Source organism: Semicossyphus pulcher, unplaced genomic scaffold, assembly GCF_022749685.1.
Source record: "Semicossyphus pulcher isolate SPU_LCO1_2020_fin unplaced genomic scaffold, fSemPul1.0.p SCAF_15, whole genome shotgun sequence".
NCBI lineage: Eukaryota > Metazoa > Chordata > Actinopteri > Labriformes > Labridae > Semicossyphus > Semicossyphus pulcher.
Genome location: NW_027211659.1, coordinates 14,900,564 through 14,916,789, shown reverse-complemented (window position 1 = coordinate 14,916,789; position 16,226 = coordinate 14,900,564). Strand labels below are relative to the sequence as shown.

General features: G+C 41.6%; 1 protein-coding gene across 2 annotated transcripts in view; it reads right to left on the bottom strand.

Moving 5' to 3' along the window:
* The window catches only part of igf2bp2a (insulin-like growth factor 2 mRNA binding protein 2a), a 48,823-nt gene that overhangs the window by 16,869 nt on the left and 15,728 nt on the right, over window positions 1-16,226 (bottom strand). For both annotated transcript variants that reach the window (XM_069662736.1, XM_069662737.1), the window contains exons 3-5: window positions 6,037-6,085; window positions 3,087-3,138; window positions 924-987 (exon numbers count right to left, since the gene is read on the bottom strand). In XM_069662736.1, coding sequence (XP_069518837.1) covers window positions 924-987; window positions 3,087-3,138; window positions 6,037-6,085 — 165 coding nt within the window. The remainder of the gene's footprint in view (window positions 1-923; window positions 988-3,086; window positions 3,139-6,036; window positions 6,086-16,226) is intronic.

The window sequence follows — 16,226 nt, the reverse complement described above, 5'->3', positions numbered from 1 at the left end:
ACCGTTTGGCTGCAGGCAATGGCTCAGAGCGGTACAGAATCCGAAAACGACAAGAATATACCGGTAGATCGCCTGAACAATCTTCAGGTCTGCAGTCTACATTTCAAACCTGACAATTTTGAATGAGACATGACATCGGAGGCGGGGTCCTACATTGAGGAAGTGTAGTTTAGCAAGCTCCCTCGCCTCCACCAGTTGACACGTTTCACATAGTCTGGCGGAGGTTTTCCAGGGCCCATCGGCACAGAGCCAAATTGCATTTTTTTTCCTACCATAATGGCATTAGCTCCCCATAATAGCATTATAGGACTGAGGTTGAAAATCGGCGAACTGGCCCTTTAAGGAAACCTAACCTGAAAGCAAATCGAGCTAGAAACAATTAGAAACAAGCCAAGCTAAAGTTAGCATTAGCGTTAGCGTGCAGCCCTTCCTCTCTGACTCGAGTAAGTAAAGCAGATATTAGCATGACATTTCTCTATTTTCTAGTTTTTGCTGGTATAAATTATCTTAACTTTAAATTTAAAAAAAAATCAGCTTAAAAACGATGATTATAAGACACTTTGCAGACATGTTGCTCGCTTTGACTGAAGTTACACTCTTAGCTGACAGCACACTCTTCTGTTTTAGAGTGTGTGGAAACAACTATAAAATCTACTTAAATAAAACCCGTTGTTTTTGCTGCTTTATCTTACCATGAACTATGTAGTAACCTCTGTGGGCTATGTAATTAGACACACATTGTGCAAAATCAAAAGTTCTCCAGCTGGATATTCTGGTTTCGACTATGATATGACCATGCTGTGACCCTCGTGGATATACTTTCTAATCCTCTAGGTAAACACAAAGTACGCAAGTATGTGAACAAAGCTGCTTGTGTTGCTGCTGCCTGTACATAACAGTAGGTAAAACAGGTATATTCTTACTCTTTAGCTTCCTCCTTGGTTGAGTACGTAACATTCACCACCGCTGTTTCTGTATCAGTGTTCACTGTGAAACAAGACAGAGAGAGAGAAAAGCAAAACAAGAGATGAGGTTGAATAAACACATTTACACATGCACATAACAGGACGCTGTTGTTGCCGTAGGTGAGTTAGACGCGCGTCCAGGTTCCTGTGGTGACCCGGAGAGCCACTTGTCTGTATGAATCCATTACAGCCATCACCACACTGGCTCCCCTCCAGACCCCGCTGCTGCCTCTACAGACAAGAGCTGCTAAACACAATAGCCTCTTGGCCACTTGCACAATAAAGGATTTAAGTTTGGCATCACAGCCTAAACAAAGCAGGTAATCTGTGATAAAATGCAATGCAGGTCCTAACTTGGGAAGATTTGTGGACCTGCGTGAACAGATTTAACTCTTTCACAGTTAGAGGTTTGATCTCTGCAGGGAATATGCATGCTTATAACCTTCTTATTACATTGAATTGCACTTTAGAGTTTCATTAGTAGTGCATAGGCTAAACCTGTTCATCTAATTTTGCTTCAGTTTGGATTCATTTTACAGAATAACCTTTTTTCATTTTACGTTCAACGTTCAGCTCATGTAGGTGGAGAGAGTGTCAGTGACAGCGCTAGTAAGAAAAATGAAAACAGCATGTCTTATTGATGAAATTCCTCCCGCTCCGTCAGAAGACACAACAGCATCTCTGCTTTGTCATCGATGGATCTCTGTGTAACCGCTAAATGTCAAAATAATGAATCACTAAAGAAGCCACTGCACTCTTGATTGAGGGGACTGATGCCAAAGCCTGCTGAACAAACAAACACTACAGATGCTTTAGATATCTTAAAAAATGTGCTAATAAAGTCCAGGTTTAAGCGACTTAACCACATGAACAACAAAATGACAATTATGAAAATAAATGATCTGTGACACGCGAGGTAATTGCCAGAGTCAAAGTTGTTTTTAAAGTGGACTTTTTTTTCCCTGGGACCTTTTTTTTCTATAAAAAAATGTCAGAAATTTAACTTTCAAATTTGTGAGTTTGCTCTGGACACGGTTTGGAAGGGTTAAAAGCAGAGAGAGCACCCAGCTGGCTCTTAGAGGGCGGGTGGGCAGAGCCTGGCATGGCGCCCGGTGCTCACAGCCAGCTCTGCCCCGCCCCGCCCTGCCCCGCCACCGGCAGCCTCCGGCATGCCACACATGAACATGGGACTCCTCCAAAACCTCACCCCGTAACCAGAGTGCGCGGACTCAGGCGGTGAAAAGTGACAGGAAGTTGGACGGAAACGCAAGGTGAGCGACCGAGGCGGGGACAGATACATAAGAGATACAGATACGGTGAGCTGGACTGAGGGATGAAGAAGAAAGAAGAGGAAATGCTGCGCTTGTGTCTGGTACGGTACGGATGAAGGGGGCTGCTTTACGGCGGGCAGCTTCTGGGAAACTCTGAGTGGAGCAATTTCTCTGCTGGGTTCTCTTTTAGCACCTGTCATGGCTACAGTGGGTGGTAGTTTGTCTTGGCTGGTTTGACGCGCAGAGGGACAGTGTGTGTCTCTGTGTGTGCACATTTTTAAACTCATGCATGTGTGTGTCGCCAGCGAAAAGTTCCTTGAGATAGCTTTAGCTCCGACTGCCCTTCACACACATCAGACAGTACAAAAATCCCCACCACAGGCGCCTACAGTGTCCTCTCCTTTTAGCACGATGCACCTCCCCAAAACACACGTACAGGCAGAAACACGCACACACACGGAAGAATTACTACTGGATGTCTGCCATGTCTGCCCACTTCAATCCATACGCTGAAACCGAGGGGGACACGTGGCACCGCACAGTGCTTATTACAGAGGCTGCATGTAGTTCAAACGCTGCTCTCCATGGGTCAGACTTAGAGCCACACATGCACGCACACACACAGACGAGCAGATAAAGCGTGATTTATATGCAGAGATGGGTTATGTTTAGATAATAAGTGTGTGGGATGATGATGGCAAAGAGGAAGTCAAGTCAGACAGGGCGACTTGACTCACTGGGAGGTCCCTGTGCGTGCGATGCTAAACAGACACATGTGCATTGAACAGTGGGAGGCAGACAATGATGATGAGATGTGCGGTGACTGAAGAGGAGGAGGAGCGTTCAGTACCTTGTTCCACGTTTTCTACAGTACCATACTGAGCTAGAAGGCCGTCCAAAACCTGAGGGAGAGAGGAGAGCGGGAGTCAGACACACAACTAAAACCACTAATACAAAAACATGCATGCACATGGACACACACACACACACACACACAAGTCTTGATGATCAAGTTACACTGTAGCAATTGACCCTTCTAAGTCCCGCCCCTCTTGGTTACTGTTGCTACGCCTGTCAAGTTTTCGCACCGGCATGTAAATATTATGCTGTTTTCAACTATAACAGTGGGAGATGTTCCAAGGGAAATACATTTCTGGAAAACTAGTTCCCAAATATCAGAGAGAAGCAGACAGAAAGGACAATAATACGCATAAAAATCGAGGCAAAAGCTCACCAGCCCCAATGCAATGCTAGCCAAGTTAGTCAGCGTCTTAAATTGGAGCATAAATGAAGGAGTTCTTGTTGATATTTCTCCTCTCGATTTTTTGACTAAGGAAAAGCTAAAAATATGACACCCCCCGCTAAACATTGGGGATATCTGCTGTTGGACGTGCAGATTCCATATGCACACAGTTACGGGATCTGAAAGCTTGACAGGCCTCCCGCGCCTAGTTACGGTTGCTAATGTAGGATTGGACATTGGCCGTTCAAAGGAGGGGCTTAGTGAAGGGTCAGTTGAACGTGTACTAGAGAGCAGAATTAAATCATAACTTTATAACCTCATTCAAAATCCCCCTACTGAATTTGGACAAAAATGTGCTTATATACAATTGCTTTAGATTGGATGCAGCTATGGATGTTTCCTAGCAACCGCTTCCCATGAAATTAGATTGTGCAGTCTAAGACGGTACTGGTGATACATGACTAAGTTAATGAGAGGGCGTTATTATCTGCAGCCCAATCACAGCTATGCTGATATTCAGTACAACACCACAACCTCGAGTGTGATATTGGTTTTGGCCACAGTTACACAAGCGGCAAATAGCAATAAGCAGTAATAATAAACAACAGAATTTTATTTTGTTCCACCAACTCAACTAGTTCCACAACGTAACTAATCTTAACTGGGCTGTTGTTGCCAAGCAACAAAACATTCTCCTGCACTCTGTGTCTACAGGTTACCACAGATCAGCTGTTTTTGTCATGTACATTTTTCTTTTTGTTTTATCATAGACCGGTGAAATAAGAGTCTGTTGTGTGATTCAGAGGTACCAGCTTGATCAATGTAAACATACAAGGTCCGCTGTAATGTTAATTAACAGTTCTGGCTGACGCGGAGTGATACACAGAGTGAAAAGTCCCAGTGATGTTGTGCTCTATGTCAGCACTCATGGAATGCCTTTTGTCCAATCAGATTACTTGGGCATAACTAACTGTTGTATAATCAGTGTTAAACCAGCTAGAACACCAAGAGTTAGTGAAGGACATTATGAATATCTGGTGTAACACAATCTTGGTAAAAAAACCTTTTAAAGGGGCGGCCTGTTAGCCAAGGTTGGAATTGGTTCCCAAAATTCTTGGCATATAATTTGTTACACAGACAATTTAAAAAACTATATTTCAAATATGAATGTTTTCTTGTGCTGTGAGAGTTTCACTTATTGGAGAAACACACAACGCTGTCACTCACTGGGTATGCATTACTTAAGTTTTTATAATTTTCTTAATGTTGATCTTTGCTACACAATGATTGTATTGCATTTCAGATAAATGTGGATCTACAGAGACGTATCTAAAGCGGTCCATCTATTCATCCATGAACATCTGCCTGAGTAGAGTCTAGATTAGATCTGATATCATGCAGGGTTAACCTCGGATTTTTAGTGCCACAGAGACACTGACAGTTGACAGCTGGGATGTGTCCACTTAGTGAAATGAGGAGCCTTTTATGTAGCTGGTTATAGAACTTTTTTTGTTTCATCGAGAAGTTAAAGAAAAATTATTATTACTGGCAACTTTTTATATCTTTCTGGTGTCTCTGTTTACCCTGAAGTGTAAATGAGGTTTGCACAAACTGGATTTGTCTTTCTGGCTGTCAACCAACATCAACAGCCCTGGCACTTAATATGGCAATCAAATTGATATGTTAGCATCACAGTCTGGGTGTGTCCCGTTCTAGAAACACAGCTTTAATAAGTACATGACATACTTGTTTTTGTTAATCATTTGTTATAATGCTTTACTGAACAAGTATCACTCCAGAAAGATTAGCGCCATAGTTTGACATGATTAAAAGTCACTTTGAATCAATAGTTTTACTCTGGTTATCTTACTTACTGGTTAAGAGACTGTTGTAAGCTCATGTTACCTGTCAGTGTCAAAAAAGTCCTCACAGATTACACTTGCTATTTGTGTTACTCTTCTGAACTGAGCTCTCATATTTGACATCTTCAGATTCTGATGAGATGCACAATTCTACTTGTACATCATGTAATTGTAAATCAATCTCTACTATTTACATCAATACTTCTTTTTAAACTGTGCTGATGAAACTAAAAGAAGAAAATAAACAGCAGTAATAAAGGGCAGTTTAGGCCTGGGACCGAAAGGAGTAATGTTATCTTCAGTTCCTTAATGGTCTGAAACATTTCGTGACTTTTCTGGAAGTGTCCTAAAAATAAAGCAGAAACTCTGAGGAATAGCAGAGTAAGCAGGCTTGACAACAGAGACACTCACACAGAGAAAAACAACTAGGACCCCAGCGAGGTTACAGATGTTGACACACAGACACACAGTCATCCACACATCAACAAACACTGACGTAGATACACACGGCACGGATACACACATAAACACATGTACACAAACCCTTCAGTCTGCAGAGAAATACAGTCTAAAAGCTGGTGACTCATTGTCAGGAAGCTGGTTTATGTGCTACCTGGCGCTTCAACTGGGCATCACTGTCTTGTGCGCACACACACACACACACACTCGCACACACTCAAATACAAACAACTGACCTCCCACTGTAGATGAGGGGGAATGTTCCGGATCTGGATCTTCCGACTCCTGCAGAGATGAGAGACACAGAAGGGGTGGGTTTAACGGACCTGAACACTCACATACACACTTCAGAGTTACACTGTTGTTTACAGGTTTACTGTTTTTTTTTTTTACAGTTTATAAGAAAAACGGAGTCTCATTTTAAACCGCACGTGACTTTTCCCTTTAATGATTAAAAACGTTTTCCTTTACATGCAGTCATAAAACATCTTGGTTATTGTGATTTTGAGTATTTTCTAAAGTCAAAATCATTATTACGTCGTCTTTGTTACGTTCATATAAAGTCAATAAAGTTTTTTTGGAAGTCACATGACTATACGGAAGATAGGTGCAGCGAAAGAGCGTGCCGTGATGGTGAAAACCGAAAACAGCCAATTGTAACGATCGTGACCGTCATTTTTCTGCTGGTCTATCAAGCGAACACGGTGATTAATAATTAAGTTACCCTGTTAGATACGGGTTTACTTTATTTAATAACACAATGAGAGACCCAGCATTTGTTTTGTTATTTTTTTATCTTCAAATTGTACCGTTTTTTCTAGTCCTCACGGTGTTTCCGTGAAGAATAAATGTGGACATGAGTGAGAAAACAACGCTGATATTTTATTTGAATTAAAGGAGGGACTATAATCATGTAGAAGTCATAAAAAGCCATATATTATTAACCTTAAATACGGGTGTCCTTTATTCCAAGTGATGCAATCTGAGCATTAGAGGGTGTGTTTTTGTTCAAATATAGGAGAGAGCCAAGAAGGAACTGAAAATATGCATTAACAAAGAGGTTTTTTTTAATTAATAACTTCATTTCAATTTGCATCTTTATTTTGGATTTATTTTTTGAACTTGGCAGGTGTTTACACCTTTTTAAATTTGATTTGTAAGTAACAACAAAGATGATCAAATCTTAGGTCATCCCAATGAGGATTTCACCATATTTTTTAGTCTTTAAAAAAACTGTCAGTCAGAAAGACAAATGTGACAGTGTGCCCATCTCTACCCGCGAGTTTGGGGATCCAGAGCTTCCACACAGCCTTCCTCTCTCCCTCCAGCATGGTGTCGGCTCAAACAGCAAAGCCACACCGACCGCCCGGTGACCACAAGCTGTTAACAACTATATTAACGTGAGAGAGTCCAGGTCTGCAATGAGAGCCGCTGATTTACAAAACAGAGAGGCTGAGGGAGGAAAAGCCACACCGCTGAACAACCGTATCCCCAAAAATATTATTTGAAGAGCATTTCAGCACACAAATATTAGGAAGCAGTGCAGAAGCGACGGAGCACAAACTTAGACTTGGATGCATGTGCTCACACACTAAAATACAACTTATTTGTCTAGGTTTTTGCATCTTTCACCCGAAACAAATCTGGTCATGACAAACAGTAGGTCAGAATTTCCTGTCAGCGATGAGGAGAGGACGAGGGGACCGAGCTGGCTGCTGGACATGAATGAATGATTCTCTCTGATTGTGCTGCTCGAAAGAAGAAAAAAAAGAGGAGAAACTGCTTCACTCAGATTTGGGAAAGCCCTCAGCTCTCCTTCCCTCATCCCTCTGTCTAAACTCTAAGTACTATTGTTAAAACATAGAGGACTAAATTAATGGATTAATATTCTTTAAAAGTCAACAACATTAATTTGAGGTGGGAATTGTTTTGTTTTCTTAGTAAATGCCAAAAAGGTAAATTATCTAAAATATAAATGTCCTGCGCATCCCCGTCCACAAACAGCCAAAATAAAAGCCCTGAAAAACAACTGACAATTCCCAGGTTGCACCACCACACGGTGGCCTGCACGCTTCCTGTCACTGCTTGTGGCTCTAAAGCGAGGTGCTCGATGAAAGATCTCTCTTGGCAACCGCAATCCAAACAAGAGTAAACTGATAAAAATCAGTCTGTACCACTAAAACACATAACCTTTCTCTCAACGTAGTAAACAACGTCCTGCTGCCAAAAGCTGCCAATAGCTGAAAAAAAAAAAATTTAAGGCCAACTCCAAACCTTAAAACATCTCTGAGCTGCTGAAGATGGAAACTAAAAGCTTCTTTCATTTGATGTCATCTGAGAAATCTGACAGCCGCCTTCTCTATTGTGTTTTCTCTCATTGATCTGTCAACTGTGACCTTGATATAAGGCTAGACTACATCACGCTCAGCTGCATCACAGTGATGTCCTCCTCCGTGCAGTTTAGTGCAAATTCAAGGCTTTCTTTATTAGTATTGTCCCACACTTCCTGCTTCAGAAAGACGTCTCTGTCTATATTTTTGTTTCCGTAGCTAACACGTGTTTTAAAGGCCACTTGCTTGTCTGTCACTCTGAAATATGCAGAGGAAGCTCCTCGAATGGACATCTCTCGGAAAAAGTGACAGTGCCTCCCGACGGTTCTTCAAGGTCTCATTTTCTGCATGCCTGTGGCCGCTGGCTAACCAGAAGATCACTGCTTTCTGTCCGTCTGCTGTCTGCAGCACAGGGAGAGGCCTGCGACACATGCCACCCTGCAACATGTCTGTTTGCTGTTTTTATAACTAGCTTCACAAATTATCGACTAATCCTCAGGTCACGAATTTTGCTTTTCTAAAGTGGTGTTACAAGAAGCAGCAGGAGTCCTCTAGTATCTGTTAGCTCACATTCAAGGTGAACCCATCGCCCTTCCTCACCTCCTCCTTTACCCAAACGAACCGCAGTGGACGACACAGACTCAATGGTTACTTAATGTTTGTTGAAAATAACCAAGCTGTCTGCTGCTGGTTTGGAGCGGCCTGCCAGGAGGAACAAAATTAAAGCCTCTCAATTTTGGCCTTTAAATATCTGAGGGTGGCCGTGTTCATTCGAAAAGCTAATATTTACTGCACCAACCTGCATGAGGTAAGGAGCCGTGTCTGCGCACACACATGCAAACTCACACACACATGCACTCGGAGCAGTCGAAGACATTTTAACCTCTGAGAGGGCGGGCAGAGAGAGGCCGGGGAAAGTGGATATTAACACCTTTTCAGGAGTTTGCAGAGTTCCAGTAGATGAACGTTTAATCATCATCAATTTAAAAATCTGCTGGAGAATTATACGCTGGAAACATATCATTCAAAACCTTTCTTTTCCCGCTCTGCTTGACTTTTAACACCTTTGTGTCACAAAACCAAAGAGGTTACGCTGTACTGCTGCCTGGCTTAGAGCACTGTAATTTTGTGCCAAAAAACGTGGCTTTAATCAATGAATCAAGAAATGTAACAGCAGGTTAAATGATAAAGTAAGTCCCAGCTCTATTAAGGAACATTCCCCTTTCCGTGTGCACTTAAAATGATGCAATTTGAAACTTCTGAAGCAAAACAAATCCTTAAGGGTTCCTAGAACGATGGCGGACCTGTCCCAAAGAACAATTTCTTTCCTTATTTTAACAGAAACTCAAAGAGTGAATGATTAAACATTTCCTTCTCTGCTGAATGATTCTGTCTAATGAGGCCTTTAAAAGCCGTGTTTACTTTCCCCCTCCTGCCCTGCGTGGATGCCCGTGCTGTCAGAGACGGCTCACAAGGCGCGTCGCTCTGTGCCCAGCGGGGAGGCTCTCTTTGGATGGATAAAAAAAGACATCGCAAATAGCCTTTTAGTCCGGGCGGGCCTGTCCGGAGCGCACACACTAACATCACTCACCTCTACTAGAAACCTCACACCGAATTGTTTCACCTCCGATAAAGTTTTTTCCTCCATTTCCCTTTCTCCCGTGCCCATTAAGCTGTCAACGCTCTCCTCAACTCATTATGAACTACCGCGCCATTTTTCCACACTGATACGGCCACATATTTGCTGCTGGATGCTTAAACAGATTTGTCATTCCTTGTGATAAAAGGTTGAGCAATATCACTTGATTAGTCTCACGCAAAAAAAAAAGGCAAACATTTATTTTTCCACCCTCCTTCCTTCCGCTATCTTGCCGTCTTGTGCGCGCCGAGAGCCACAAACGATGACACAATAGACGCAGGAAGTCCACATCGGTCCAGTAAGACTTTATATTGCACGGGAGATAATTGATGACTTTGAAAATGAAAGATGATCTGGCCTTCCTCGCAGCCATAGCACGCAGATAAAATAGGAAATGAAAACCTCTGCGGTCATAAATCACATTGGAGGCGTGCGATTATGCACCTATTACACGATCGTATTACAAGTCCAGTGATATTTGCTGTCTGAGACACTAATGTCTCTGCTTCTTTAATGTGTAGTAGTCTCAATGCTGAGTGCAGTATAATGCGATCATCTGACCATCAGTTGCATTTACAGCTACATGTGCATGTATGTGAGCTACCAACAAATACGTCAGCGCTGTTCTCATTCCTGTACATCTCATAAAAGCTCTCATTTATGCCCGGTCTAGACGTAAAGCAGTAACTATATTATATGGGTCAGCTTGGGTGGGTTGCAGATAGTCCGGTGGTCCTTACGCACCAACCGCAGACTCCTCTAATCTGAATTAACCCAATTTCTAGCTTCGACCCTTAAGCTCTTAAGCGTCTGAACGCCCTGAAATCTCGGAGAGGAAGCAACAAGTCAACAATATTCAGAGACCCTACTGTGCGTTAGATGTGTCTCTGCTCCTCTTTTCAAACTCTTGCTGCTCTCCCACTGTGTTCCCCGCTTCTCTGTTGCTGGATTAAGAAGCAGCTCGGGTGATTTCTGTGTAGTGCTCCTAAGCACTTCTCTAAGGCCCATCCCATTGTTGTGGAGCAGAGATAACAGGATTTATATGAGGGAAGTGTCCGTGCATTGTTGTTGTCCTTCAGAAGCAAATATGTGTTACTACTTGTCCTCCTGAAGGACAACCAAAGCCTGAAGCACTTCCTCAGGCTGTATGTAAAGATGCGTGTATATAGTAGCATATACACTGTAACTCATAACGCCTTGTTAATAAAGTTTTTAAGCTAAATGGACAGAAGAAATGTGGTTAATCCAGTGCACACAGGCTGACCGATTTATCCTTGTATTATAGATAATAGCCATGTTTTATTTTTTGTCTGTAATTTCCCAGATGTTTCCTGGAAATAACTTTCATTCTAATATGTTCAGTGGTAAATATGCTGCACCCTCCTAGTCTCTTCTAAAAAGAGAAGAGCAAAAATAAGAACACACTGGTGAATCCCGGATATCAATGCGTACAAACAAAATAAGAAAAAAATCATGGATAAGGTCAAAAATAAGAGAAAGTTTGTTCGCATATCGCTTCTTGCATGAGGCCCGTTTCCCGCTAAAAGAATGAAAAAAAATACAGGGTCCATTTTCAGTCTACTAGGGGTAGGACCAAATGTTGATACGGCAATATATCGCCGTCCTGACTCGTGCAATACACCGCTCGTCAGGCTGGTGGTCAATACCGACAACATAGATTTCTCTGCGATTTTTTCACCGCGTAACTACTTCACGACTCCTCGTGGTGGTACCTATGACGTGAATGATGGTAATGTGAATGGGAATTGGCCAAAGAAGAAGTTGACAGCAGGATGAAAGAAGAAAAAGACAGCGGGATAATGTCACTTTCAAATTCAAAGTTCTTATTTGTGTTTACAGTTGTTCTACAGTCTTGTAAATTTAATTTCCAGACTGAAAACACGAACGTTCTTTTATCTCAGTTTGTGTCAAATTCTGTGAAACTGACACCAAATTGTAGTGAATAAATTAATTAATCCTGCACTTTACCTTTTTAGTGGCATTTTGTATTCTTCAGTTAATCAGATATCGTCTTGTATCATTATATGATTGTCTTCTTGAAATGCACTGATTATCGCAGAATCGCTGTATCGTGATATTATCGATATCGTGGGCCACGTATCGTATCGTGAGTTACCCTGCGATTCCCACCCCTATAAAATACAGACATGCCCAAACAGGCAAACGCTTTAACACACATGAAGAGCAAAATGAACGAATGAATAATTGATGAAGATTTACTAAGGTTTCATTTGAGCGTTGCCTTCAAGGACATCCCAATTTCACTGTATTTAACGCTGCTGGGAACACCTGCTTCAGGTGGAAACGATGCCGATGAGAGACTGGAGCAAAAGATTCAAGTTACACACAATGAACTGAAAGACACTAAAAAAACAATTCTCTGTGGGTTATTCATAAGTGGCACAGCTTCATCATCAGCTGAATGTTGATTGTTGCAGCTTTAACTTAATGAAATAATAATCTAGTTTTCATTATAACAGCGGGTGTCACGACTCAGAAAAAGTCACATCTGCCTTTATGAGGTTGAAGAAAACTCTTAGTCCTTATTAATTTATAGAGACACCTCTGAGTCAAACAGTCCTCGCTGCATCTGAAAGATTATACAGTATTTATTGTACAAAAACTCCCAAATTAATAATAAACGTTCCTGGTGACAGTTTCCTTCACATGCAGTTTGATTAAATCCTCTTATTCCTCCAGGTATTCATTTGCATCCATCAAAACTCCACCCCCATAAGAAATCAGACCGTGTACCTGGCTCTTTATCATTCTTCTCTAACCACATATTTCTCCCACTGATGCTGTTGAGCGAACAAAGCTGCAGCTGCACAGCGCTGCTAACCATCTCGGCTCAGCGTGCAGCGCTCAGGTGCCGGCTCCTGTTTTCCCTCCCAGCTCTCGGCGGGAGAGGACTCATCAGAATTCAGGAGGCTCACCTGCCTGCCTGTTTCTCTTCACGCGTTACTTTTCACTGTCGATGCAGGTAGACACACACCGCCCTAATGGAAGCCACAGCCTTCCTGTTGACATTTGCCTGCTCCTCACCGCACAGCCGGCTATTACAAAGATGTAAATAAGGAAACATTGTCTGTTAATCCATTACATGTGGTACAAAGTTCACAGACGAGGCCTTAACGGCACGCAGGCAGATTACTGACTCGTATCAGGGAGTGATTCAGTGTAACACGCTGAAAAGAATTACAAATGACTCAAAAGATTTTCAATGAGTCAAACGAATCATTCGTGTTGGAGATGCACGCAGCGTGAGAGGCAGCTTACAGCGGTGTAATGTTTAATCTGATCGTCAGTCGTCGCTCATTATCAACCGTATCTGTGAAAGCATGTGGAGGGCGTCTCCATCTCCACGACGCACTCAAAGATACACAGATTATATAATAAAGAACAATCATATAGAAGTATTTTTTAATATAAGAGGGATAATGGAGTGTCTGCATTCTGCTGCAGATATGAAATGATTTACAGCTCTCAGGTGTAATCGCTACAAATTAATTTTCTCTCAGTGTCAAAATGCCACAGGGTACCCAGCTGACACAAAACACATTTTCTCCCTTCATGCCAATTAAGCCAATGAAATGAGTGTTTTTAAATGTTCTGATGTTATCTCTGTGCAATATACATTTCTATTCAAAAAAGAAAAAATGTTTGGACACATCCCTAACCAGGCCGTGCAGCAAAGGCTTTTTACACATGCATTCAAGCCAAATCTGGACATTTATATTGGTGCAAAAATGCAGTCTTGTTCTTAGTTTATCTACCAGCATGTTGTGCTGAATCTTGTGTTGCCTCTCCGTGACTACAGAGGCAGGAAACAGTCCATTACTCTGCAGCAGGGAGCTCATAAACGGTCACAACTGTATTAGAGCTTCTCAAGGGAGGAGAAAGTGTGATAGACTACCTCTGCAAGAAAAAGCATTACTGTTTGCGAGAGGGAAGCAACTTTTCAAGACTAAATGTCATGGAAAAATGAAAGAATCCTCCAATACTGACAAATTAATCTGAATAAACAACAGGTTGTTCCAAGTCAGATCTTTGTTGCATTTAAATATTTAAAATTTCCGTTTTAGACATGTAAAAGATGTAAAAGGATACTCTGCTTTGAATAATAATTTGGGGCTGAAATTCTACGGGAACGGAAATATTGTTGATTTAAAATTTTAACACCTGGATGCAAATTTCTCACAAACTGCTGGAACATGATTAGTCTCCAAACCAGGTGTCAGAAAAATCAGTTTTGGTTCTCAAACATCTTAAACTTCAACATCTTAAGAATCTTAAATTTAGGCTGGAAAAATCCCCTTATGGCAGACAAATGTAACATACATCATGCTGCAGTGAGAGGCTAAAATAACATGTTTACAAGGACGGAGCCTTTAAAAATGTTACCACACATATAAACCACTAGCACCTCCTTGCAGCCCTAAAAAAGAAGCAGTATTTACCAACACCATAAAGTGAATGTAGTCTAATTATTGTGATAGACGGGAAACATTATGTGCAATCCCGTCTATAAGTAATTTCTGTTCATCATGCAAAACGCAGCAAACATTCAATCAGTTGCAATTACAACAGTTACACTTTGATTCATTGGTGCTTAAACCACTTCCTTCACTACTGAGCCGCAAACTTAAAAAAACAATAAACAGTGAGATGATTCAAGCGGACATGCAGAGTCATGTGCTGCTCCTCCACACTGCTCCTCCACTAACCGAGGACTCCTCTGAGCCTCCGTCACAAAGCCCGCAGTCAGCAGCACTGTCACTGACACAGCCAGCCTACAGGGACACCACTGACACGCACACACACACATCTACCAAACACACTAATGTATGGTGTGCCTCCTCTACATGCACACACTGATGTACTTCCTGTGTCTCTCTCGCCCTCACACACCTTAGTGCTAAGAGCTGGTGACAGGTGGGTACCAGCTCATACTGCGGCGCTTCAGCGTGCCTCCGCCGTGTGTTAGCTGCTCCTCATGGCTGCTTCTGTCGCTTTATGTTGACTTGTGCAGCTTGTTCCTTATGTCTCATCCTTTAATCTGCCAGCCATAAGGTATTACAGTGCAGCGGGGAAGGCTGAGCCCACCTGCCATAGGTGTACAGGTCCCAGCGGGGTTAACCTGGATCAATACCGCACGCACACCAATCAACATTACGAAAAGCCCTCAAACTGTACACCCGCCTGCTTTTCCTCTCCGTCCGTCTCCTGCTCGTACCCGTCTCACTACTCCCTCCAGCTCCCTCCGGAGAGCCAGCTTTACTTGTTCACGCACACATGAGCGCACCACCTCCTCTCCCTCCCCCCCCGTCTGCAGGGGAGTTCCTGACAGAGAGTGAAAACTAGCAGGAAGCGAGAGTTAAGATTCATCTTCTGAGAAAGAGAAAAAAACCCTTGATAAGCTTGGTCAATAAGCAGCATATTTCAACACACACCCCTGCCAGTCACAGCTGCTGTCACCGAGGAGGAGTCCTCTCTCTCTGAACAGCGGCAGAACAAAGCTTCAGGAAACACTGAAGCACGCTGGGTTTCTCTAATCCAAGAACCGGGGTCCTGACACGTGCATGTGGTTGAGCATAAGTTCAATTTAAACTGTGTGTTTGCTTTTTTTTTTAATAAAGCACATTTTAAGATTTGAAAAAAAGCACTTCTTGTTTTGTTTGTTTTTTAGCTTTTAAATGTGTTTTTTTAACTTTTTTTTTTGCTCTTTTGTAGCGTGCTACAGTTGTGCCTGTATGTTCTTTGTTTTGATGTCAACAGGACATGTCTCTCATCTAATTAAGGAATACAATTATTAATATTAATTTTGTATTGCCTAACTTGTAATGAAACAGTACTTTAACTTTAATACCTATTTTAAAAATCGTAACTATTAATTTAACAAGTATTTTAGAGCTGAAACAAATTAATTAATTGATTAGTAATTGGCTTAAAATGAATTGCCAACAATTTTGATTATTTACTTTTTTTGAAGCAAAAAAATACAACTTCCAATTTCTCAAAAGTTAAGATATATGTCTTTTGTCGATGTGATTTGAATTTTAAATTTTCTTGTTGGTCAAACAATCTAAATAAATCATGTTGCATTCTGGGAACTAGAGTTTGTAATTTCTCAGCATTTTCTGACATCATAAACACCAATTAATTCTTAAATTATTGAAGAACATTATTCTCAGTTAAATTGACAATGAAAATAATTGTGACTTGCATCTCTGAAAAATGTATTCAATGTACTTAGCACTTTAATTAATTAGAGTCTTGAATGTTAATAATTATTAATTATCTAGTTGTTAATAGGTAATTATCATTTGAATTACACCTTTGACACTTTAAAAAAGTCGATTATAACACCAAAAACATAATCAGGGATAGATATGAGCAGATAAAGAGATTAAATAAACAGCAGAATGACTGCAAT